Here is a 26,251-nt window from a genome sequence, read left to right as displayed (position 1 = left end):
ATGCGACCAGTTATTTTTCGTATTTACAGTGCCTTGCGAAAGTATTCGGCCCCTTTGAACTTTGCGAACTTTTGCCACATTTCAGGCTTCAAACATAAAGATATAAAACTGTATTTTTTTGTGAAGAATCAACAACAAGTGGGACACAATCATGAAGTGGAACGACATTTATTGGATATTTCAAACTTTTTTAACAAATCAAAAACTGAAAAATTGGGCGTGCAAAATTATTCAGCCCCTTTACTTTCAGTGCAGCAAACTCTCTCCAGAAGTTCAGTGAGGATCTCTGAATGATCCAATGTTGACCTAAATGACTAATGATGATAAATACAATCCACCTGTGTGTAATCAAGTCTCTGTATGAATGCACCTGCACTGTGATAGTCTCAGAGGTCCGTTAAAAGCGCAGAGAGCATCATGAAGAACAAGGAACACACCAGGCAGGTCCGAGATACTGTTGTGAAGAAGTTTAAAGCCGGATTTGGATACAAAAAGATTTCCCAAGCTTTAAACATCCCAAGGAGCACTGTGCAAGCGATAATATTGAAATGGAAGGAGTATCAGACCACTGCAAATCTACCAATACCTGGCCGTCCCTCTAAACTTTCAGCTCATACAAGGAGAAGACTGATCAGAGATGCAGCCAAGAGGCCCATGATCACTCTGGATGAACTGCAGAGATCTACAGCTGAGGTGGGAGACTCTGTCCATAGGACAACAATCAGTCGTATATTGCACAAATCTGGCCTTTATGCAAGAGTGGCAAGAAGAAAGCCATTTCTTAAAGATATCCATAAAAAGTGTTGTTTAAAGTTTGCCACAAGCCACCTGGGAGACACACCAAACATGTGGAAGAAGGTGCTCTGGTCAGATGAAACCAAAATTGAACTTTTTGGCAACAATGCAAAACGTTATGTTTGGCGTAAAAGCAACACAGCTCATCACCCTGAACACACCATCCCCACTGTCAAACATGGTGGTGGCAGCATCATGGTTTGGGCCTGGTTTTCTTCAGCAGGGACAGGGAAGATGGTTAAAATTGATGGGAAGATGGATGGAGCCAAATACAGGACCATTCTGGAAGAAAACCTGATGGAGTCTGCAAAAGACCTGAGACTGGGATGGAGATTTGTCTTCCAACAAGACAATGATCCAAAACATAAAGCAAAATCTACAATGGAATGGTTCAAAAATAAACATATCCAGGTGTTAGAATGGCCAAGTCAAAGTCCAGACCTGAATCCAATCGAGAATCTGTGGAAAGAACTGAAAACTGCTGTTCACAAATGCTCTTCATCCAACCTCACTGAGCTCGAGCTGTTTTGCAAGGAGGAATGGGAAAAAATGTCAGTCTCTCGATGTGCAAAACTGATAGAGACATACCCCAAGCGACTTACAGCTGTAATCGCAGCAAAAGGTGGCGCTACAAAGTATTAACTTAAGGGGGCGGAATAATTTTGCACGCCCCATTTTTTCAGTTTTTGATTTGTTAAACAAGTTTGAAATATCCAATAAATGTCGTTCCACTTCATGATTGTGTCCCACTTGTTGGTGGTTATGGGTATGTACAGGTAGAGATATTGGTGTGCAAAAGAACAGAAAAGTAAATAAAAACAGTATGGGGATGAGGTAGGTGAAAAAGGGTGGGCTATTTACCAATAGACTATGTACAGCTGCAGCGATTGGTTAGCTGCTCTGATGTTTGAAGTTGGTGAGGGAGATAAAAGTCTCCAACTTCAGCGATTTTTGCAATTCGTTCCAGTCACAGGCAGCAGAGTACTGGAACGAAAGGCGGCCAAATGAGGTGTTGGCTTTAGGGATGATCAGTGAGATACACCTGCTGGAGCGCGTGCTACGGATGGGTGTTGCCATCGTGACCAGTGAGCTGAGATAAGGCGGAGCTTTACCTAGCATGGACTTGTAGATGACCTGGAGCCAGTGGGTCTGGCGACGAATATGTAGCGAGGGCCAGCCGACTAGAGCATACAAGTCGCAGTGGTGGGTGGTATAAGGTGCTTTAGTGACAAAACGGATGGCACTGTGATAGACTGCATCCAGTTTGCTGAGTAGAGTGTTGGAAGCCATTTTGTAGATGACATCGCCGAAGTCGAGGATCGGTAGGATAGTCAGTTTTACTAGGGTAAGCTTGGCGGCGTGAGTGAAGGAGGCTTTGTTGCGGAATAGAAAGCCGACTCTTGATTTGATTTTCGATTGGAGATGTTTGATATGAGTCTGGAAGGAGAGTTTGCAGTCTAGCCAGACACCTAGGTACTTATAGACATCCACATATTCTAGGTCGGAACCATCCAGGGTGGTGATGCTAGTCGGGCATGCGGGTGCAGGCAGCGACCGGTTGAAAAGCATGCATTTGGTTTTACTAGCGTTTAAGAGCAGTTGGAGGCCACGGAAGGAGTGTTGTATGGCATTGAAGCTTGTTTGGAGGTTAGATAGCACAGTGTCCAAAGACGGGCCGAAAGTATATAGAATGGTGTCGTCTGCGTAGAGGTGGATCAGGGAATCGCCCGCAGCAAGAGCAACATCATTGATATACACAGAGAAAAGAGTCGGCCCGAGAATTGAACCCTGTGGCACCCCCATAGAGACTGCCAGAGGACCGGACAGCATGCCCTCCGATTTGACACACTGAACTCTGTCTGCGAAGTAATTGGTGAACCAGGCAAGGCAGTCATCCGAAAAACCGAGGCTCCTGAGTCTGCCGATAAGAATATGGTGATTGACAGAGTCGAAAGCCTTGGCAAGGTCGATGAAGACGGCTGCACAGTACTGTCTTTTATCGATGGCGGTTATGATATCGTTTAGTACCTTGAGTGTGGCTGAGGTGCACCCATGACCGGCTCGGAAACCAGATTGCACAGCGGAGAAGGTACGGTGGGATTCGAGATGGTCAGTGACCTGTTTGTTGACTTGGCTTTCGAAGACCTTAGATAGGCAGGGCAGGATGGATTATGCAAGAATGGGCTGCCATCAGTCAGGATGTGGCCCAAACGTTAATTGGACAGCATGCCAGGGTGGATTGCAAAGGTCTTGAAAAAGAAGGGTCAACACTGCAAATATTGACTCTTTGCATCAACTTCATGTAACTGTCAATAAAACCCTTTGACACTTATGAAATGCTTGTAATTATACTTCAGTATTCCATAGCAATATCTGACAAAACAAATCTAAAGACACTGAGTCAGCAGACTTTGTGAACATTAATATTTGTGTCATTCAAAACTTTTGGCCATGATTGTACACCATATTTCTGATCAATTTGATGTTACTTTAATGGACAAAAAATTTGCTAATCTTTCAAAAACAAGGACATTTCAAAGTGATCCCAAACTTTTGTAGAATAATAGTGAAGACATCAACACTATGAAATAACACATATGGAATCTTGTAGTAAACAAAAAAGTGTTAAACAAATCAACAAATATTTTATATTTGAGATTCTTCAAAGTAGCCACCCTTTGCCTTCATGACAGCCTTGCACATTCTTGGCATTCTGTCAACTAGCTTCACCTGGAATGCTTTTCCAACAGTCTTGAAGGAGTTACCACATATATTGAGAACTTGTTGGCTGCTTTTCCTTCACTCTGCGGTCCAACTCATCCCAAAGCATCTAAATTGGGTTGAGGTCGGGTGATTGTGGGGGCCAGGTCATCTGATGCGGGACAACAGGTAGCCTAGTGGTTAGAGCGTTGGGCCAGTAACCAAAAGGCCGTCATTGTAAATAAGAATTTGCTCTTAACTGACTCTCCCAGTTAAAGTAAAATTCAATTCAAAATTCAATAAAACATTTTTAAAAAGGTTAAAAGATGTTAAAAAAGGTTTAAAAAATAAAGTTCAATAAAACATTTTTAAAAAGGTTAAAAGATGTTAAAAAAGGTAAAAAAAAATAAAGTTCAATAAAACATTTTTAAAAAGGTTAAAAGATGTTAAAAAAGGTTAAAAAAAATAAAGTTCAGTAAAACATTTAAAAAATGCAGCCATCACTCTCCATCTTGGTCAAATTGCTCTCACACAGCCCGGAGGTGTGGTTGGGTCATTGTCCAAATGATTGTCCCACTAAACTCAAACCAGATAGCATTCTGCAGCGATACGCCATCCTGTGGTAGCCTTGCTGGTTAAGTATGCCTTGAATTCTAAATAAATCACAGACCGTGTCACCAGCAAAGCACTCCCACTGCATCACACCTCCTTCTCAATCGTTCACCTACTCTGCGTGTCACAAAGACATGAAAGTTGGAACCAAAAATCTCAAATTTGGACTCATCAGAAGAAAGGACAGATTTCCACAAGTCTAATGTCCATTCCTCGTATTTCTTGGCCCAAGCAAGTCTCTTCTTCTTGGTGGTGTCCTTTAGTAGTGGTTTCTTTGCAGCAATTCGACCGTAAAGGCCTGATTCACGCAATCTCCTCATAACAGTTGATGTTGAGACGTGTCTGTGAAGCATTTATTTGGGCTGAAATCTGTTGTGCAGTTAATTGCCGGATTCTGAGGCTGGTAACTCCAATGAACTTCTCCTCTGCAGCAGAGTTAACTCTGGGTCTTTCTTTCCTGTGGCGGTCCTCATGAGAGCCAGTTTCATCATAGCGCTTGATGGTTTTCTTGAAATTGTCTGGATTGACTGACCTTCATGTTTTAAAGTAATGATAGACTGTCGTTTCTCTTTGCTTATTTGAGCTGTTCTTGCCATAATATGGACTTGGTCTTTTATCAAATAGGGCTATCTTCTGTATACCACCCCTACCTTGTCAAAACACAATTGATTGGCTAAAACACAACAAGAAGGAAAGAAATTCCACAAATTAACTTTTAACAAGGCACACCTGTTAATTGAAATGTATTCCAAGCTGGTTGAGAGAATGCCAAGAGTGTGCAAAGCTTTCAACAAGGCAAAGAGTGGCTACTTTGAAGAAACTCAAATATAACATATATGTTGATTTGTTTAACACTTTTTTGGTTACTACATGATTCCATGTGTTATTTCATAGTTTTGATGTCGTCACTATTATTATGCAATGTAGAAAATAGTCAATATAAAGAAAAACCCTGGAATGAGTAGATGTGTCCAAACTTTTGACTGGTCATTGACCTATGAACAACACCCACGGGCAGTGAGAACACCACTCTCAAAGGCTCTAAGAACCGTAGACATTCTGAAATGACACAACCCAAAAAGCAAAACCCATGGCAATGTTAAAAGTTAATGACATGCCCATTGCCCATATGCTGTCTATATACATTAAAAGGTGGCTGGACCATCCAATAACATTATTAAACATTAAAAAGCAAAGTCATAGCTTCAAATGGCTATTTGCATGTGGAACTGTTCCAAAAAGGCATCTTTAATTGTTATGTAAGTGTCTTGGAGAGTTAGGTACAAGGACGGTGCCAACAAAACTAGGCCTTTTGACTCAGCGATCATGGTCACATGGAAAGAGCTGAAGTCCCAATCCTCCACAAATCTCCCTTGGATTAAAGGCTAATTGCATTTAATTTCCTTTATAAATCCAAACTTGCCATAATTTCTGCAAAAGCTATCTTTAAATACACACTCCCCTACATATTTATTTAGACGATGAACCTAAAACTTGTAATTTAGCGCAATACTCCAGCAGTTTGGATTTGAGATTTTAAGTGTGTGGTGGAGCCTCATGAGTGGTGCAGAGGTCTAAGCAGTCATGTGTGGAGGACGCATGTCTCGAACTTCGCCTCTCCTGAGCACATTTCAGCGACGAGACAAGAGCTTAACTACCAATTGGATATCACAAAACTGGGAAGAATATGAGGTAAATAAAAAAAGGATACAAAATGCACCTTTTATTTGAGGGCATTTTCATTTCTGTTTCACCATTTAGAAATGAACATATTTATGTCAAGTTGAAGTCGGAAGTTTACATACACTTAGGTTGGAGTCATTAAAACTTGATTTTCAACCACTCCACACATTTCTTGTTAACAAACTATAGTTTTGGCACGTCAGTTAGGACATCTACTTTGTGCATGACAAAAGTCATTTTTCCAACAATTGTTTACAGAAAGATTATTTCACTTATAATTCACTATATCACATTTCCAGTGGGTCAGAAGTTATACACTAAGTTGACTGTGCCTTTAAACAGCTTGGAAACTTCCATAAAATTATGTCATGGCTTTAGAAGACATTAGAAGATGTATTTCAAGGCCCACCTTCAAACTTAGTGCCTCCTTGCATGACATCACGGGAAAATCAAAAGAAATCAGCCAAGACCTGATTGTAGACCTCCACAAGTCTGGGTCATCCTTGGACAATTTCCAAATGCCTGAAGGTACCACGTTCATCTGTACAAACAATAGTACGCAGGTATAAACACCACGGGACCACGCAGCTGTCATACTGCTCAGGAAGGAGACGTGTTCTGTCTCCCTAGAGATTAACGTACTTTGGTGCGAAAGGTGCATATCAATCAATCCCAGAACAACAGCAAATTACCTTGTGAAGATGCTGGAGGAAACAGGTACAAAAGTATCTATATCCACAGTAAAACGAGTCCTATATTGACATAACCTGAAAGGCCACTCAACAAGGAAGAAGCCACTGCTACAAAACCACCATGGGGACAAAGATTGTACTTTTGGGAGAAATGTCCTCTGGTCTGATGAAACAAAAATAGAACTGTTTGGCCATAATGACCATTGTTATTTTTGGAGGACAAAGGGGTAGGCTTGCAAGCCGAAGAACATCATTCCAACCATGAAGCACGGGGGTGGCAGCATCATCTTGTGGAGGTGCTTTGCTGCAGGAGGGACTGGTGCAGTTGACAAAATAGATGGCTTCATGAAGGAAAATGATGTGGTTATATTGAAGGAAAATGATGTGGTTATATTGAAGAAACATCAGTCAGGAAGTTAAAGCTTGGTCGCAAATGGGTCTTCCAAATGGACAATGACCCCAAGCATACTTCCGAAGTTGTGGCAAAATGGCTTAAGGACAAGAAAGTCAAGGTTTTGGAGTGGCCATCACAAAGCCCTGACCTCAATCCTATAGAACATTTGTCGGTAGAACTGAAAAAAGCGTGTGCAAGCAAGGAGGCATACAAACCTGACTCAGTTTCACCAGCTCTGTCAGGAGGAATGGGCCAAAATTCACCCAACTTATTGTGGGAAGCTTGTGGAAGGCTACATGAAACGTTTGACCCAAGTTAAACAATTTAATGGCAATGCTCCCATTGAGGATTATAATAAATACCCTTTGATGTCATACAAGCAAGCCAAAACACCTGAGTCCAAATGTGCACTTCACATTTCCATATCAGAAAACTAATGTAATATACAGTGTCAATGTTTATGATCACTATGCTTTATGGTCCTATGGACAAGATGACATGACTTCATACCCTGCGTTGTTCTGAACAGAATAAGCCTAGAGTGGCTTCCGAAAGTATTCACCCCCCTTCACATTTTTCCTATTTTGATGCCTTACAACCTGGAATTCAAATGGGTTTGTATCATTTGATTTACACAACACTTTGAAGATGAAAAATATTTTTTATTGTGAAACAAGAAATAAGACCAAAAAACGGAAAACTTGTGCATGCATAACTATTCACCTCCTAAAGCCAATACGTTGTAGAGCCACCTTTTGCAGCAATTACAGCTGCAAGTCACGTGGGGAATGTCTCTATAAGCTTGGCACATCTAGCCACTGGGATTTTTGCCCATTCTACAAGGCAAAACTACTCCAGCTCCTTCAAGTTGGATGGGTTCCGCTGGTGTACAGCAATCTTTAAGTCATACCACAGATTCTCAACTGGACTGAGGTCTGGGCTTTGACTAAGCCATTCCAAGACATTTAAATGTTTTCCCTTAAACCACTTGAGTGTTGCTTTAGCAGGATGCTTAGCATTATTGTCCTTCTGGAAGGTGAACCTCTGTCCCTGTCTCAAACCTTTGGAAGACTGAAACAGGTTTCGTCAAGAAATTCCCTGTATTTAGCGCCATCCATCATTCCTTCAATTCTGACCAGTTTCCCACGCCCTGCTGATGAAAAACATCCCCACAGCATGATGCTGCCACTACCATAGGATGGTGTTCTCGGGGTGATGAGAGGTGTTGGGTTTGCACCAGACATAGCGTTTTCCTTGATGGCTAAAAACTACATTTGTGTCTCATCTGACCAGAGTACCTTCTTCCATATGTTTCGGGAGTCTCCCACATGCCTTTTGGCGAACACCAAACGTGCTTGCTTATTTTTTTCTTTGAGCAATGGCTTTTCTGGCCACTCTTCCGTAAAGCCCAGCTCTGTGGAGTGTACAGTTTAGTGGTCCTATGGACAGATACTCCAATCTCTGCTGTGGAGCTTTGCAGCTCCTTCAGGGTTATCTTTGGTGTCTTTGTGCCTCTGATTAATGCCCTCCTTGCCTGGTCAGTGAGTTTTGGTGGGCGGCCCTCTCCTGGCAGGTTTATTGTGGTGCCATATTCTTTCTATTTTTTTTAAATAATGGATTTAATGGTGCTCCGTGGGATGTTCAAAGTTTCTGATATTTATTTTATAACCCAACCCTGATCTTTACTTCTCCACAACTTTGTTCCTGACCTGTTTGGAGAGCTCCTTGGTCTTCATGGTGCCGCTTGCTTAGTGGTGTTGCAGACTCTGGGGCCTTTCAGAACAGGTGTATATATACTGAGATCATGTGACAGATCATGTGACACATAGATTGCACACAGGTGGACTTTATCTAATTATGTGACTTCTGAAGGTAATTGGTTGCACCAGATTTCATTTAAGGACTTCATAGCAAAGGGGGTGAATACATATGCACACACCATTTTTCCAATTATTTATTATTTTATAATTATTTGAAACAAGTTTTTTTTCCCCATTTCACTTCACCAATTTGGACTATTTTGTGGATGTCTATTACATGAAATCCACATAAAAATCCATTTAAATTACAGATTGTAATGCAACAAAATAGGAAAAACGCCATGAATACTTTTGCAAGGCACTGTATGTTTGTCATATTGTGATTTATTTTTGCAGGGAACACTCATCGGAATGCACTCGTGACTATTTTATGCGCACCAAAATTATGATCTGCTTCTCTGAATTGCCTTGTGAAAGCCTAACACTATAATATCATATTTTGTAACTTAGCTAGCCATGTTGGCAATAGAACACACTTTCAAATGATTCCCACAGATTGCGATTTATAATGGACCATTTTTGGAATGCGTAAACAGCAGTAATTGTGTGTTCCAAAGAAAACTACAAGTCTGCTTGCTCTAGTTCCTCAACAGCACAGTTATGAGAGCTCAAATTAGCACCTCATAGTTGAAGACTCTTCTTTTCAGTCATTAAAATGAGGTAGTAACGGTGCACACTTTGGAGAGGTGTGTGGCCACTTGGTGACACCAGTTAGACCTCTCAATCAAACCCTTGTCCTTTGTTTGTATTACCCCAAGTTTACCATGAATATTCTTATCATGATACTGAATGCTTCCAATTCCTACGAGCATAAATGGTTAATGTGGATGCTACCATGATTACAGATAATCAGGATTGAATCATGAATAACGATGAGTGAGAAAGTTACAGATGCACAGATATGATGCCCCCAAAACAGGCTAACCTCTCACCATTAGCAATAACAGGGGAGGTAAGCCTTTTTTTTGGGGGGGGGGGGTATATTTATGCATCCGTAACTTTCTCACTCATCATGATTAACGATTCATTCCTGATTATCCATAATTGGGGAGCATCCACATTAATGTAGTGTTCAGAAACATACTCTATTCTTATTTACAATAAGTGACTTCAAAATGCATGAAGCCTTTTTGCAGAGTATTCTTCAACTTCCCATTGCATGAGAATTGATCGAAAGCAATTACTGAGATGCTACAGTGCCCATAATCAATACACAACAGAAGCCCAACAGTATTCTGATAGATAATTCGGACTGGGTTTCCACTCAGCTAACATATGGAACTTTTTAAAGATGCTTACACCAAAGATCATTTGGCCATTTGATTTTGAATTTTAGGACCCCTGTTGGTACACTTAAAAAAACAAACATTGAATTTGGTCTTACTGCTATTAGCCCATAGAAACACACTGAATAACAGATTCATACATGAAAAAAGCGATAGTCCAAAAATAAATCAAAAGGAAGTTTGTTTTGAGGTGTCTGTCCTATATCTGAGAGATTACCATGATAACCATGAAAGATCAGGAAATAAAAACATGTTTGTTTTGAAGTGTCTGTCCTATATCTGAGAGATTACCACGATAACCATGAAAGATCAGGAAATAAAAACATGTTTGTTTTGAAGTGTCTTTCCTATATCTGAGAGATTATCACGATAACCATGATAGATCAGGAAATAAAAACATGTTTGTTTTGAAGTGTCTGTCCTATATCTGAGAGATTACCATGATAACCATGAAAGATCAGGAAATTTGCGTCTAATGACATGTATACCTTTAACGTGGAAATGTCCTGTTCACTTCCATTCATTTTTCAAACACCATCGTATTCGTGAGAGTCTCATCCTTCCATAGAGGGGTAATATTAGTGTGTAGCCCAAAACATTCGGACACTATTATTATCATTTTTATTGGTCGGGTACACAGTTCAGCAGATGTTATAGTGGACGCAGCGAAATGCTTACGTTACTAGCTCCTAACAACGCAGTAAAATGTCAAACAAGTACACAAATAATTGACCTCGCCCAAAAAGTTAATAAAGAAATGTTGGAACGAATCCAAATAACAACCCAAAACCACAGTAACAATCTTTTCAGCTGTAGGTAATAATACAAACAATTCTGAGCAAATAATACAAATTCCCTTCTATTATATGAGGCACAGGAGGAGACAAATGCTGTGCAGCAGAGAGATTTTAACTTTGGCTACTAACCATTGCAAAGTGATAACCCAGTCTCTTCCCATAACCGACCACAATACTGGCACACTTTGGCATTGCTTGGCTACTGAGAGAACCACTGAGTGTCAATATACCAAGGAGAGGAGGAGAGAAGTGGAGAGTATAGATAGAAGAAAAGCAAGTAGCTGACAATGAAAGAGGGATAGAGAGATGGGCAGGAGAGGCGCAAGAGGAGAGGGTGAGAGGAGTGGAGAGAGAGAAGAGGTAAGCAGCAGAGAAGAGGAGGAAGGTAAAGGAACGAGAGATGAGGAGTGAGTAAGACAGGTGGAGGAGGGTGGGGAGTTCGAATGAGAGAGAGATAATGTGTCAAAAACACAAAAATGACAAGAGAGAACTCCCTACCTCGATCCTGCTAATGGCTCTGTGTCAAAGGTGTGAGAAGAAGAAGAAGAGAAAGAAAGCAGAGCGAGGGGGGCACTCTCCCTGTTCGCCTCCCTGAAAATTCCTGCTGCGACACTCGTGCCAACAGGCAGGCAGACGGGCAGGCAGGACGCCCCTGCGCTACGTCTCATTCTGCTTCTCATTTTGATAGAAAGGGGAGGGTGTGTGCGAGTGTGTAAGAAAGTGTGTGTGCATGGGGAAAGAGAGAATCAATGTCTTTCTTTCAACTTCAGACACACAGGAGAGGAGGCAGGAATTTCAAAAAGAAAGAACCCTTTCCACTGTGGAAGCCTGGACTGCTCATTCATGGCATACCATAGTATGGTATGGCTCAGCACAATTCAGCACAGCCCTATACAGCCAATGTCTGCCAAACATGACATGGCATAGGCCAGCACAGTTCAACACAATCCCCTACATCTGTCCACATCTCAATATTCAAATTAGACTGCACTGAAGTCTGATGACAGGCTGCCCTCACAAAATAGGTTTCTAACCTCAAAGGTCTTTCCTGGTTAAATAAAGGTTAAATAAATATGAAAGCAAATTCAAGAAAGTCCTCCATTCATTTTTCTTGCGCCCATCTATAACCTATCCTGTTTTCTGATCAGTGCAGTTGAAGGGCAGAAAATCACTCAGTCAACTTACCTACAAGTGAAAAATAAACTTGTTTGTTCAATCTCCATCACTAACATGTACCCTCTCAGTAGCTGTTAGTTGGAGAAGGATGTAACGAGGTTGCAGGGTGCTCATCATTTAGTCACACAGAGGGCTTTGATCACTTTCAGGAAACACACACCAGTGTGACGCACACACACACAGGCCACTTGACAGCAATAAGAGCCATCCACACACACACACACGCAGCAGCCCTTCATGTTCTGAAAGCCTCTCACGCATCAGCCCTGCATGATCAAAGCTACAGGGCTCTCTCCATTTGGGCGACCGATACGGGCTTCCCAATTGCTTTCAAACAGCAAATCTAAAGAGCTGCAATATGCATGTCATTACACCGACACCTTCTCAAGAAGGTTCTGATCTGATATAAATGGAAGCAAGTGATGATGATGAATATGCAATGGATCAGTCACTCCGAGTCAACCAGCCCTAACGGGGGCGCAGTCCTGCATGTAACATCAGTCCCCATGAAATGTAACTTCCGCTGCGCATTGCTAAGCAATAGCCTTTGATGAGTGATCCAGCAGGCTTCAATACAAAGCACAGTAACAGGGAAGTGGTCAGAGAGAGCCAGTAAGATGCACTACATGAACAAAAGTTTTTGGACCACCGTTCGTTGAGCATCTCATTCCAAAATCATGGGCATTATTATAGCATTGGTCCCCCCTTTTCTGCTATAAGTCTCCACTCTTCAGGGAAGGCTTTTCACTAGATGTCGGACCATTACTGAAGGGGACTTGCTTCCATTCAGCCACAAGAGCATTAGTGAGGTCGGGCACTGATGTTGAGCGATTAGGCCTGGTTCACAGTCGGCATTCCAATTCATCCCAAAGGTGTTCAATGTGGTTGAGGTCAGGGCTGTGTGCAGGCCAGTCAAGTTCTTCCACACCAACCTCGACAAACCATTTTTGTATGAACCTGGCTTTGTGCACAGGGGCATTGTCATGCTGAAACAGGAAAGGGCCTTCCGCAAACTGTTGCCACAAAGTTGGAAGCACAGAATCGTCTGGAATGTCATTGTATGTGGTATCGTTAAGATTTCCCTTCACTGGAATTAAGGGTCCTAGCCCGAACCATAAGAAACTGCCCCAGACCATTTTTCATCCTCTACCAAACTCTACATTTGGGACTATGCATTCGGGCAGGTACCGTTCTCCTGGAATCCACCAAACCCAGATTCGTCCATCTCTGTGAATGAATATGACAGTGAGAGAAATCACTTTTAAAGAATATACTGTAGATATTTCCAACAAGTAGGATGAGCTTTTCGGAGGGAGATAGAGACTTTATGAAAAGGCACCATTTTGCACAACTATTCAAACTGTTGTTGAGAAATAGGGAAATAGCAAGGTTTTGCCTAGAGTTATTTATATATTCTGCCAGTGTTGGTACCCGCTTTCACCATGTTCATAACACTAGAAGGGCAAAATACACCCACCACTGTTCTACTTTCTGTCCTCGTCTCTCAAACAATAACTAGACCTGAAAACCACCTGGCCAATCAACGTCATCAATTGATCCAAGACCAGCTCAGTTAATCCCTACCATTGTGACAACGAGTCGTCATAATGCTGCATCAAATGTACACGATCCTAGAGGCATTGGCAAACACAATGTAAGTAGCTTAATTTATGTACCCTTAATTGCACCGAATACTTCTGTTTATCCTACAGCTATTGTATGCAGTAATCATGTGCCTATGAGCCAGAGTTATACTGTTAGCACTGAGGTGGTGTGCCATAGTAGGAAGACCACTGTGTGCAGCTCACCCTGTGCTATCAGCTCCAATATAAATAACATGAGTAAGTCTACCGCTGATAAGCTTCCCAGTAAAGCATTCAAAACAATCAAGCAACCCAGAAAAGTGCTAAAAATAGCCAATATTAACAGCCTTAGAAACAAGGTCCATGAAGTCAATAACTTGCTTGTAACAGATGGCATTCATATTCTGACTCTCTCTGAAACTCACTTAGATAATACCTTTGATGATAGTGGTAGCAATACATGGTTATAACATATATCGAAAATACAGAAATGCCAACGGGGGTGGTGTTGCGGTCTATACTCAGAACCACATTCCTGTAAAGCTTAGAGCAGATCTAATGTTAAATACTGTTGAAGTAATAAGGCTACAGGTTCATCTGCCTCACCTGAAGCCCAATCTGGTGGGAGACTGCTAAAGACCACCAAGTGCTAACAGTCAGTATCTGGATAATATGTGTGAAATGCTTGATAATGTATGTGATATCAACAGAGAAGTATATTTTCTGGGGGATTTAAATATTGACTTGCTATCATCAAGATGCCCACTCAAGAAAATGCTTCAAACTGTGACCAGTGCCTGCAACCTGGTTCAGGTTGTCAGTCAACCTACCAGGGTATTTACAAACAGCACAGGAATGAAATCATCAACATGTATTGATCACATCTTTACTAATGCTGCAGATATTTGCTTTAATAAAGCAGTATCCAAATCCATTGGATGTAGTGATCACAATATAGTAGCCATATCTAGGAAAACCACAGTTCCAAAGGCTGGGCCTAATATAGTGTATAAGAGGTCATAAGAGATGTTTTGTAGTGTTTCCTATGTTGATGATGTAAATAATATTTGCTGGTCTGTGGTGTGTAATGAGGAGCAACTAGACGCTGCGCTTGACACTTCTATGAAACTACTTATTCCAGTTATTAACAAACACATACCCATTAATAAAATGACTGTAAAAACTGTTAAATCCCCTTGGATTGATGAGGAATTGAAAAATGGCATAGTTGAGAAAGAGGCAAAAGTTATGGCAAATAAGTCTGGCAGCCTGCAAATTAGTGCAAATTAGTGCTGCAAATTAAGAAATCATGTGACTAAACTAAACAAAAATAAACTATACTATGAAACAAAGATAAATTATATAAAGAATGATAGTAAAATGCTTTGGGGCCTTAAATGATATTTTGAGAAAAAAAGCCAACTAGGCTCCATCATTCATTGAATCAGATGACTCATTCATCACAAAGCCCACTGATATTGCATTCTACTTTAATGACTTTTTCATTGGCAAGATAAGCAAACTCAGGGATGACATGCCAGCAACAAACTGACACAACACATCCAAGTATATCGTACCAAATTATAAAAGACAATAATCGTACTTATGAATTCCGTAAAGTCAGTGTGGAAGAGGTGAAAATGATTGTTGTCTAGCAACAATGACAAGCCACCGGGGTCTGACAATCTGGATGGAAAATTACTGAGGACAATAACAGACGATATTGCCACATCTTCAATTTAAGCCTACTAGAAAGTATGTGCCCTCAGACCTGGAGGGAAGCAAAAGTAATTCCGCTACCCAAGAATAGTAAAGCCCCATTTACTGGCTCAAACAGCCGACCAATCAGCCTGTTACCAACCCTTAGTAAACGTCTGGAAAAAATTGTGTTTGACCAGATACAATGCTATTTTACAGTAAATAAATTGACAACAGACTTTCAGCACGCTTATAGGGAAGGACACTCAACAACCACAGCACTTACACAAATGACTGATGATTGGCTGAGAGAAATTGATGATAAAATGATTGTGGTGGCTGTCTTGTTAGACTTCAGTGCAGCTTTTGACATTATCGATCGTAGTCTGCTGCTGGAAAAACGTTGGTGTTATGGCTTTACACCCCCTGCTATAATGTGGATTAAGAGTTACTTGTCTAACAGAACACAGAGGGTGTTCTTTAATGGGAGCCTTTCAAATATAATCCAGTTAGAATCAGGAATTCCCCAGGGTAGCTTGTTTAGGCCCCTTGCTTTTTAAAATGCTTACTAACGACATGCCTCTCACTTTGAGTTAAGCTAGAGTGTCTATGTATGAGGATGACTCAACACTGTACATGTCAGCTACTACAGTGACTGAAATGACTGCAACACTTAAAGAGCTGCAATTAGTTTCAGAATGGGTGGCAAGGAATACGTTTATCCTAAATATTCCTAAAACTAAAAGCATTGTATTTGGGACAGAAAATTCACTAAACCCTAAACCTCAACTAAATCTTGTAATAAATAATGTGGAAATTGAGACGACTAAACCGCTTGGAGCCACCCTAGATTGTAAACATGGTCAAAAGATATTGATACAGTAGTAGCTAAGATGGGGAGAAGTCTGTCTGTAATAAAGCAACACCATTAACAACACTATCAACAAGGCCCTAGTTTTGTCGCACCTTGACTACTGTTCAGCCGTGTGGTCAGGTGCCACAAAAAAGGACATTGCAATTGGCTCAGAACAGAGCAGCACGGCTGGCCCTTGAATGTACACAGAGCGCTAATAATACTATGCATGTCAACCTCTCCTGGCTCAAAGTGGAGGAGAGACTGACTTCATCACTACTTTTATTTATGAGAGGTATTGACATGTTGAATGCACCAAGCTGTCTGTCTGAACTACTGGCACGCAGCTCGGACACCCATGCATACCCCACAAGACATGTCACAAGAGGTCTCTTCACAGTCCCCAAGTCCAGAACAGACTATGGGAGGTGCACAGTACTACATAGAGCCATGACAACATGGAACTCTATTCCACATCAAGTAACTGTTGCAACCAGTAAAATTCGATTTAAAAAACAGATTAAAAAACACCTTATGGAACAGTGGGGACTGTGAAGCAACACAAACAGGATCAGACACATGCATACAAACACAGATTTAGTACTGTAGATATGTGGTAGTGGTGGAGTAGGGGCCTGAGGGCACACAGTGTGTTGTAGATATGTGGTAGTGGTGGAGTAGGGGCCTGAGGGCACACAGTGTGTTGTGAAATCTGTGAATGTATTGTAATGTTTTAAAAAATGTAGAATCTGCCTTAATTTTGCTGGACCCTGGGAAGAGTAGCTGCTGCCTTGGCTAACAGGGATCCATAAAAAATACAAATACAAATTGCTCACCCAATAAAAAAAAATCAGCATATAGCTCTTAAGAAATGGACTCAGGGACCACCAACCTAGAGTGTTTTCAAGTTCACAGTGTCTCCCAATGGCCAGCTGAATCCAGGTCTTACCCAGGTTGCTGTAGGTGGCACTGCAGGAGCTGGATGCTGGCGAGTGGGAGTGGCCATCCTCCTCCTCCGGGTCAACCAGGCTGGGACTGCTCTCGCTGGCCGAGGCCGGGGTGGCAGCCAGGATGACACACTCCTCCCCAGGGGACAGTAGCTCCAGTTTGGCGGATAGGGAGGACGCGGTGGGCATCTCCCCCTCGGATATGTTGGCATCACATGGCACCTGGCTGCGGGGCAAAGGAAAGAGAGATGGCAAAGCTTAGAGAGCGGGTAAAGGTTGTACCAGAATAGAGATGGCACTAGCATCTCATATACAGAGATGGAGGAACATGAAGCAGTGTTGTAATATGAATGAACATGAATTGCCTAAAGGGGGGCTTAGAAAGGCATAGGAGAAAGTGAGGCTTGTGTCACAACAATGCCAAAAGGACAGTACGTCACTTGTGTGGAAGAGTCAGGAGCAAAGGGGTAACATTTCTGGTGGCACATGAGAGCCGACTAAAGGAAGACAGGAAGTTGGAAAGGAAGAGAGGAGCATTATGGTTAGGGTGATGAAAAGGGTGTCATAGGAATGTGCTAGATTTAAATGTGTTGTTAGCATCTTTTAATGAGATCCCTGCCAGCCATGTATATATATGTGTGTGTGTGTGTGTGAGTGAGTGAGTGAGTGAGTGATTTATCCTGAGCAAGGCATACCTCCATCTGTAAATCTGAAATAAATGCTCACTGTGTATTATCTGATGACCGAGATCGACATAAAACTAACCCATGCATGGATTGATACGGTAATCTAAATGTCATAATATGTGGAAAAACTTGCGTCTAAACTGCAACTTTTACTCATATGGATGAATAAACGGTATATTAATACAGTGCATTCAGAAAGTATTCAGACCCCTTGATTTTTGTTGTTGTTACGTTACACATTTTGTTACGTTACAGCCTTATTCTAAAATGTATTGCATTTTTTTCCCTTAGCAATCTACACACAAAACCCGAGAGCAGGTTTTTAGAAATGTTTGCAAATGTATCAAAATAAAAACAGAAATACCTGTTTTACATAAGTATTCAGACCATTTGCTATGAGACTTGGAATTAAGCTCAGGTGCATCCTGTTTCCATTGATCAACATTGAGTTGTTTCTAGAACTTCATTGTTGCAAACTGTTGTAAATTCAATTGATTGGACATGATTTGGAAAGGCACACACCTGTCTATATAAGGTCCCACTGTTAACAGTGCATGTCAGAGCAAACACCAAGCCATGAGGTCAAAGGAATTGTCCATAGAAGCTCTGAGATCTGAGGAAGGGTACCAAAACTTTGTAGGTCCCCAAGTACACAATGGCCTCCCTCATTCTTAAATGGAAGAATTTCGGAACCACCAACTCTTCCTACAGTAGCGTAATCCGGGTTAGGGAAGGGTTAGGCCGGGATAAACCGTCATTGTAAAATAATAATTTGTTCTTAAAAACTGACTTGCCTGGTTAAATAAAGGTTAAATAAAAATTCATTAATTAACCCTGGTCGCCCTAATGACAACATCACGTCAAGGCTATGGTGTCATGTTTTGACTAACAGACACGAGGTCCTGGTCAGGAAATACATTGAATGCACTACAGTATGTAAAACTGTCCATTATTACTACAGCACTAGCTGAAACGAAGACAGAGGTCTGAAGACACCAATGAGTCAAAACGACGGAACGTACGTTCAAATATAATTTACAACAAGCAGGCTAGAGATTGAATGTGTGCAAAGTCAATTTCATGTCTGTGTTCCAGCTGACCAGCAGCAGTCTACAGGCCAGTTGCATATTCATTACTTAGGTGTACTTGCTAAAGGCAAAGCACAACTCTAGATTTCTTACATATGCATGTTTTATATGATTTTTTAAAAACCTGCTCTAGAGCTTAAACAATTTAAGCCATTAACATCAAACCAACTTCAAATATCCAGAGTGCCCCAACTCTGATTGCTTAAGAAAATATTTTTGATACCATTTATACTTCTTGAACTACAACAATATTTAAATGAACTCCCAATGCATTTCAATAGAACAAAAAGGCCCATAGACGTCAATGTTAAATAAAGAAAATATTCTCTACCCATCTCCTCCTACACTGTTCATACTGGCCTAAATAAGATAGTATCAAATATCCTTTGACAAGCTATGCATACTTTTGGAACTATAACCATTTTCAGTTGGAGTAAGTTAGCATAACATAACCCACGAACAGTAACTCTTGAACCATTCAAGCATGAGGCACCAAACCAACTTTCTCATATTCAGGCTATCCTAACTGTGGTAACTAGCATAAAATAAGGTACAAAACGTAATGGATTCAATGCCAATAATAAAAACAGTGGTAGATTTTTTTATTATATCACTTTTTAACCATTTCAGCTACAAACATTAAAAAGACATGACATTTTCTAAACTTTTCAAAACCATGAAAACTTTAAAACAAGCACACCGCATTTTCTTCAGGAAACGTACTTTTCTAATTATCATTATTATCTACTATGTCTTTACAATAATAGTGTATTCTCTGTATTGCCTTCAAAGAACCTGCGCATTGAAATGTTTTTTTGGGGGACAGGTTATTCAGGAAAAGTTAGGAGTTCAATCTGAGACAGGTCAGAGCACAGGGTCTCCAACGCAGGCTACTGATGCTAGGTCTCCTTTAGAGGACAGAAGAGGAAAGTATAGCAATATAGGTAATGTATCTGAACATTCACAGAATAACGCATAGATGGATAGTAATATTTCTGAAACAGGTTAGTGAATTCAAGTGTTTTATTAGATTTGTGAAAATACATGGTGGAATATCAATCAATATCAATCTTGGTTTCATTAGACCAGAGAATCTTGTTTCTCATGGTCTGAGAGTCTTTAAGTGCCTTTTGGCAAACATCAAGCTGGCTGTCATGTGCCTTTAACTGATAAGTGGCTTCCGTCTGGCCACTACCATAAAGGCCTGATTGGTGGAGTGCTGCAGAGATGGTTGTCCTTCTGGAGGGTTCCCCCATCTCCACAGAAGAACTCTAGAGCTCTGTCATAGTGACCATCGGGTTCTTTGTCACCTCCCTGACCAAAGCCCTTCTCCCCCGATTGCTCAGTTTGGCCGGGCGGCCAGCTTTAGGAAGAGTCTTGGTGGTTCCAAACTTCTTATATGCTGAGCAATTGTTGGCTGCTTTTCCTTCACTCTGTGGTCCAACTCATCCCAAACCATCTCGATTGGGTTGAGGTCGGGGGATTGTGGAGGCCAGGACGTCTGATGCAGCACTCCATCACTCTCATTCTAGGTCAAATAGCCCTTGCACAGCCTGGAGGTGTATTGGGTCATTGTGCTGTTGCGAAACAAATGATAGTCCCACAAACCAGATGGGATGGCGTATCGCTGCAGAGTGCTGTGGTAGCCATGCTGGTTAAGTGTGCCTTGAATTCTAAATAATTTACTGACAGTGTCACCAGCAAAGCACCCCCAGAACATCACACCTCCTCCTCCATGCTTCACGGTGGGAACCACACATGCGGAGATCATCCGTTCATCTCACAAAGACATGGTGGTTGGAACCAAAAATCTCCAATTTGAACTCATCAGTCCAAAAGGACAGATTTCCACCGGTCTAATGTCGTTTACCCGTTTTTCTTGGCCCAAGCAAGTCTCTTCTTCTTATTGGCGTCCTTTAGTAGTGGGTTCTTTGCAGAAATTCAACCATGAAGGCCTGATTCACGTGGTCTCCTCTGAACAGTTGATGTTGAGATGTGTCCGTTACTTGAAGTCTGTGAAGCATTTATTTGGGCTGCAATCTGAGGTTGGTAACAGTAATGAACGTATCCTCTGCAGCAGAGATAACTCTGGGTCTTCCTTTCCTGTGGCGGTCTTCATGAGAGCCAGTTTCATCATAGCTCTTGATGGTTTGTGCGACTGCACTTGAATAATCTTTCAAAGTTCTAGACATTTTCCATATTGACTGACCTTTATGTCTTAAAGTCATGGTGGACTGTTGTTTCTCTTTGCTTATTTGGGCGGTTCTTGCAGTAATATGGACTTGGTATTTTGTCAAATAAGGCTATCTTCTGTATACCACCCCTACCTTGTCACAACACAACTGATTGGCTCAAACGCATTACGAAGGAAAGAAATTTCACAAATGAACTTTTAACAAGGCACACCTGTTAATTGAAATGCATTCCAGGTGACTACCTCATGAAGCTGGTTGAGAAAATACCAAGAGTGTGCAAAGCTGTCATCAAGGCAAAGTGTGACTATTTTGAAGAATCTCAAATATATTTTGAATTGTTTAACACTTTTTTGGTTACTACATGATTCCATTTGTGTTATTTCATAGTTTTGATGTCTTCACTATTATTCTACAATGAAGAAAATAGCAAAAACAAAGAAAAACCCTGGAATGAGTGTGTCAAAACTTTTGCCTGGCACAGTACATATATATATTTTGAACAGGATTATCTATTTTGGATGCATTTTGAATAGAATTGATGGAAAGCGAGAAAGACAATGACAGAACGCTCACGTGCGCACTGATTTCAAGCAACAATATTCAAGTGATATGCTGTTTTAAAACTCTACAGCTTTACAAATTAAATCAATTGAAACTGTGCAGCGGCAATTGTTGAATGGAAAGAGACATCTGTTACAAAACCCCCAAAAGTTGAATAACATTCGGAGATTGTCAAACCAAGCCTTCGATACTGGCTTAGCCTACAAGGTAGGGAGGGATGTATTTTCTGTTTGTCGAGATTGACAGACTATTTATTGAGGTGTTGAAAACGCAAACGATGATATTGAAGTGCCAAAAGTCGGTATGTTTTGTTTATTGGTTGTGTGGTGCATTGGCACAGAAACCTGTTGGTGGAAAATGTGTTGCATATATTTAATGTAATTATACACATGCCATCAGAATGTTGAAAATCTGATTTCCCCATAGCTGATTATTGTCTGCAACTGGCTCTGATAGTGAAGTAATGAAACAGGCACCGAGAGTGAGCTCGTCTGTGGCGGTCAGCGTACCCTCAACCCTCTGGCCCGTAGCCCTGTGTGGCATCAACTGTGCCACAAAAGCATACCGAAGTGGCAACGTAATTATCAACATTCATAAAGACGAGGTTGCTACACATTTTGAGTATATGAACAATACTCCACCACCTACACGTCGTCTTGTGATGATTTAGTTGAAATAAGGGCAACCATTGATGCCGTAGCTCCAGTAAAATGTAAAAAGGACACATCCAAACAGAGAGCCCCTCAGATGAGTGAGGAAACGAATCAATTAAAGAGAAATTACAGAAAGGCAGAGCGGAAGTGGAGACGGTCAAAGTTGAAGGTCCATTATGATATCTGAGAGAGCAACTTGGCTTATAAAACATGGCAATTAAAAATGCCAGACGGGTGCATTTTTCTAACTTGATCACTATTAATCAGAATAATTTGAGTGCTCTTCTCGATCATTAATGGTCTAATAAATCCTACCCCGCAAACCTATGTGAACCTTCCTCCACGTCTAAATGTGATGAGATATATTTCAGAGATAAGATAATCAACATTAGGCTGTGTATCAGTCAAACTGATGATAAGACCTGATGATACGTTTGATGATATGTGCCCTAGCCTGTCATGCAAAGCCACTGTGGATTTATTCTCCCTGGTTGACACAGACATACTCAGGAAAGTGATATCACAACTTAAGCCTTCTACCTGCCTTCTTGATCCTATCCCCACCACCTTCTACAAAACAGTTTTTAATTGCATATCTGAAGTGCAAGCTATTGTTAAAAAACTGCTATGGTGAAACCCCTTCTGAAAAAAAGTCAATGAAATTCTTCAACTCTTAGCTGCACAGGGACAGTCTTAGTTAAAGTGGTACACGATCTTAGAGCCAACACAGATGCCAAACAGCTCTCTGTCCTTGTACTCCTGGATTTAAATGCTGCATTCGACACTGTTGAACACAATGTCCTTCTGGACAGACTGGAGAGGTGGGTTGGCCTCTCCGGTCCAGTTCTACATTGGTTTAGCACCTACTTAACCGGTCAAGAGTTTGTCATCACCCTTGGTGAAGATAACTCAGAAAAAACATATCTCATGTGGCATTCCATAAGGTTTGATTTTGGGATTAGTACTGTTCCGTTTCTATATGTTAACCCTTGGCAGCGTTATCAGAAAGCACAGCATTGATTGTTACTACTACACAGACTATACACAACTTTACATTTCTGTGTCACCAAAGGACCGATGTACTTATTGTTGGAGCCAAAGCACAGAGAGAGAATCTGGATGCACATTTTAAAACACCAGGTAAAAAAACCTAGGTGTATTTTAGATTCTGAACTCAATTTCGAATAACATACTAGTAATGTGACCAAAATAGCTTTTTACCACCTGAGGAACATTGCCAAGGTGTGTCCGTCTCTTTTTCAGGATGATACAGAGAGACTCACCCATGCTTTTATTGCAAGCAGACTTGACTACTGTAATGCTCTCCTGTCTGGTCGACCCAAGAAAGCCATTGGTCAACTGCAAAACATACAAAATGCTGCAGCACGGGTACTGACAAAGACCAGACAGGCTGACTTGTGGCTGCAGTGGCGAGGTGGGACGGCAGGGCCAGATGCTCCAGTGGACCAAGAGGCATGGAGAGACAGCCTTTAGTTATTATGTCCCCAGCCTCTGGAATAGCCTGTCAGAGAACCTGAGTGGGACCAAGAGGCATGGAGAGACAGCCTTTAGTTATTATGTCCCCAGCCTCTGGAATAGCCTGTCAGAGAACCTGAGGGGGGCCGAAACGGTGGACATATTTAAAAGAGATCTTAAAATACATCTATTTAGCTTTGCTTTTCCTTAGGGTTCCTTTTAGTCGTTCAGTTTTAATTTGTATTATTTCCTCTCATGTTTGTTGTGGAGTAAATATTTACGTTTTAATTTTCATTGCTTTTAGTTTCTTCCTCTGAAGCACATTGTGCTGCATTCCATGTTTAAAAGATGCTGTATAAATAAAGCTTAGTTTGATTCATTGATTTGACTACGCAGCTGCGGCAAGAGAACATTTTTCACTGGCTGTCCACTGGTCGCAAAAACAATCATTGATAGGCAGCTTAAACATCTTCAATTCAACCATTATTTTGTTCAAATACAAATCTAAATTTGTCAACAGCCATTCACAACAACCACAATTCTTCAGCCGCAAATAGAAGTGTGATTCACATCAATGCGCTATGTAGATATCATTAATAAGTAGTATCCGTGTCGCCCGTAGACTACACATTACCTCCAAACTTTTATTCAAGTTGGATAATCTTTGGATGCCGACAGCAGTCACACCACTGGAAGAAATAGCTTGGACTGTAGCACACAAAAGCCGATTCCTGGTCTTTCCCGCAATCCATCAAGCAAATAGTGCTCTCTGACCAATTTAAATGCCCTTTTTCAATGCTGATATGAATGCCATTGAGAAAAAACAGAAAGGTGTCAAATATATCAACATATCAAGACTATTTTAAGGACAGCTTTTTTCCATCTACGTAACATTGCAAAAATCCAAAACTTTTTGCCCAAAAATGATGCAGAAAAATTAATCCATGCTTTTGTCACTTCTAGGTTAGACTACTGCAATGCTCTACTTTCCGGCTACCCGGATAAAGCACTAAATAAACTTCAGTTAGTGCTAAATAGGGCTGCAAAAATCCTGACTAGAACCAAAAAATGTATCATATTACTCCAGTGCTAGCCTCCCTACACTGGCTTCCTGTCAAGGCAAGGGCTGATTTCAAGGTTTTACTGCTAACCTACAAAGCATAACATGGGCTTGCTCCTACCTATCTCTCTGATTTGGTTCTGCCGTACATACCTACACGTACGCTACGGTCACAAGACGCAGGCCTCCTAATTGTCCCTAGAATTTCTAAGCAAACAGCTGGAGGCAGGGCTTTCTCCTATAGAGCTGAATTTTTATGGAATAGTCTGCCTACCCATGTAAGAGACGCAAACTCGGTCTCAACCTTTAAGTCTTTACTGAAGACTCATCTCTTCAGTGGGTCATATGATTGAGTGTAGTCTGGCCCAGGAGTGGGAAGGTGAGCGGAAAGGCTCTGGAGCAACGAACCGCCCTTGCTGTCTCTGCCTGGCCGGTTCCCCTCTTTCCACTGGGATTCTCTGCCTCTAACCCTATTACAGGGGCTGAGTCACTGGCTTACTGGGGCTCTTTCATACAGTCCCTAGGAGGGGTGCGTCCCTTGAGTGGGTTGAGTCACTGATGTGATCTTCCTGTCTGGGTTGGTTCCCCCCCCTTGGGTTGTGCCGTTGCGGAGATCTTTGTGGGCTATACTTGGCCTTGTTACAGGATGGTAAGTTGGTGGTTGAAGATATCCCTCTAGTGGTGTGGGGGCTGTGCTTTGGCAAAGTGGGTGGGGTTATATCCTTCCTGTTTGGCCCTGTCTGGGGGTGTCCTCGGATGGGGCCACAGTGTCTCCTGACCCCTCCTGTCTCAGCCTCCAGTATTTATGCTGCAGAAGTTTATGTGTCGGGGGATAGGGTCAGTTTGTTATATCTGGAGTACTTCTCCTGTCCTATTCGGTGTCCTGTGTGAATTTAAGTGTGCTCTCTCTAATTCTCTCTTTCTTTCTCTCTCTCGGAGGACCTGAGCCCTAGGACCATGCCTCAGGACTACCTGACATGATGACTCCTTGCTGTCCCCAGTCCACCTGGCCGTGCTGCTGCTCCAGTTTCAACTGTTCTGCCTGTGATTATTATTATTTGACCATGCTGGTCATTTATGAACATTTGAACATCTTGGCCATGTTCTGTTATAATCTCCACCCGGCACAGCCAGAAGAGGACTGGCCACCCCACATAGCCTGGTTCCTCTCTAGGTTTCTTCCTAGGTTTTGGCCTTTCTAGGGAGTTTTTCCTAGCCACCGTGCTTCTACACCTGCATGGCTTGCTGTTTGGGGTTTTAGGCTGGGTTTCTGTACAGCACTTTGAGATATCAGCTGATGTATGAAGGGCTATATAAATACATTTGATTTGATATAATTATTTCAAATTTCAAAGTGATCCTAGAAGTAATCTAATTTTTCTAAAGTACCTGTAATCTGATTACAATATTTTAGCTGTATTCAACAATATTCAATTTTTGGTGTCATCAGTTACATGTAATCCATTACTCTCCAACCCTAGTCATGCAACACTGTT

At 41.5% G+C, this 26,251-nt stretch overlaps 1 protein-coding gene across 2 annotated transcripts in view; it reads right to left on the bottom strand.

The window, feature by feature from the left end:
• peak1 (pseudopodium-enriched atypical kinase 1) overlaps positions 1–26,251 on the bottom strand; it is a 267,608-nt gene that overhangs the window by 25,495 nt on the left and 215,862 nt on the right. For both annotated transcript variants that reach the window (XM_031802148.1, XM_020456793.2), the window contains one exon: positions 17,039–17,262. In XM_031802148.1, the coding sequence (XP_031658008.1) occupies positions 17,039–17,262 (224 nt within the window). The remainder of the gene's footprint in view (positions 1–17,038; positions 17,263–26,251) is intronic.

Source organism: Oncorhynchus kisutch, linkage group LG22 (assembly GCF_002021735.2).
Source record: "Oncorhynchus kisutch isolate 150728-3 linkage group LG22, Okis_V2, whole genome shotgun sequence".
In the NCBI taxonomy this organism is placed as follows: Eukaryota; Metazoa; Chordata; class Actinopteri; order Salmoniformes; family Salmonidae; genus Oncorhynchus; species Oncorhynchus kisutch.
The sequence above is the reverse complement of the archived record's forward strand: the minus strand, read 5'-3'. Positions and strand labels throughout refer to the sequence as shown.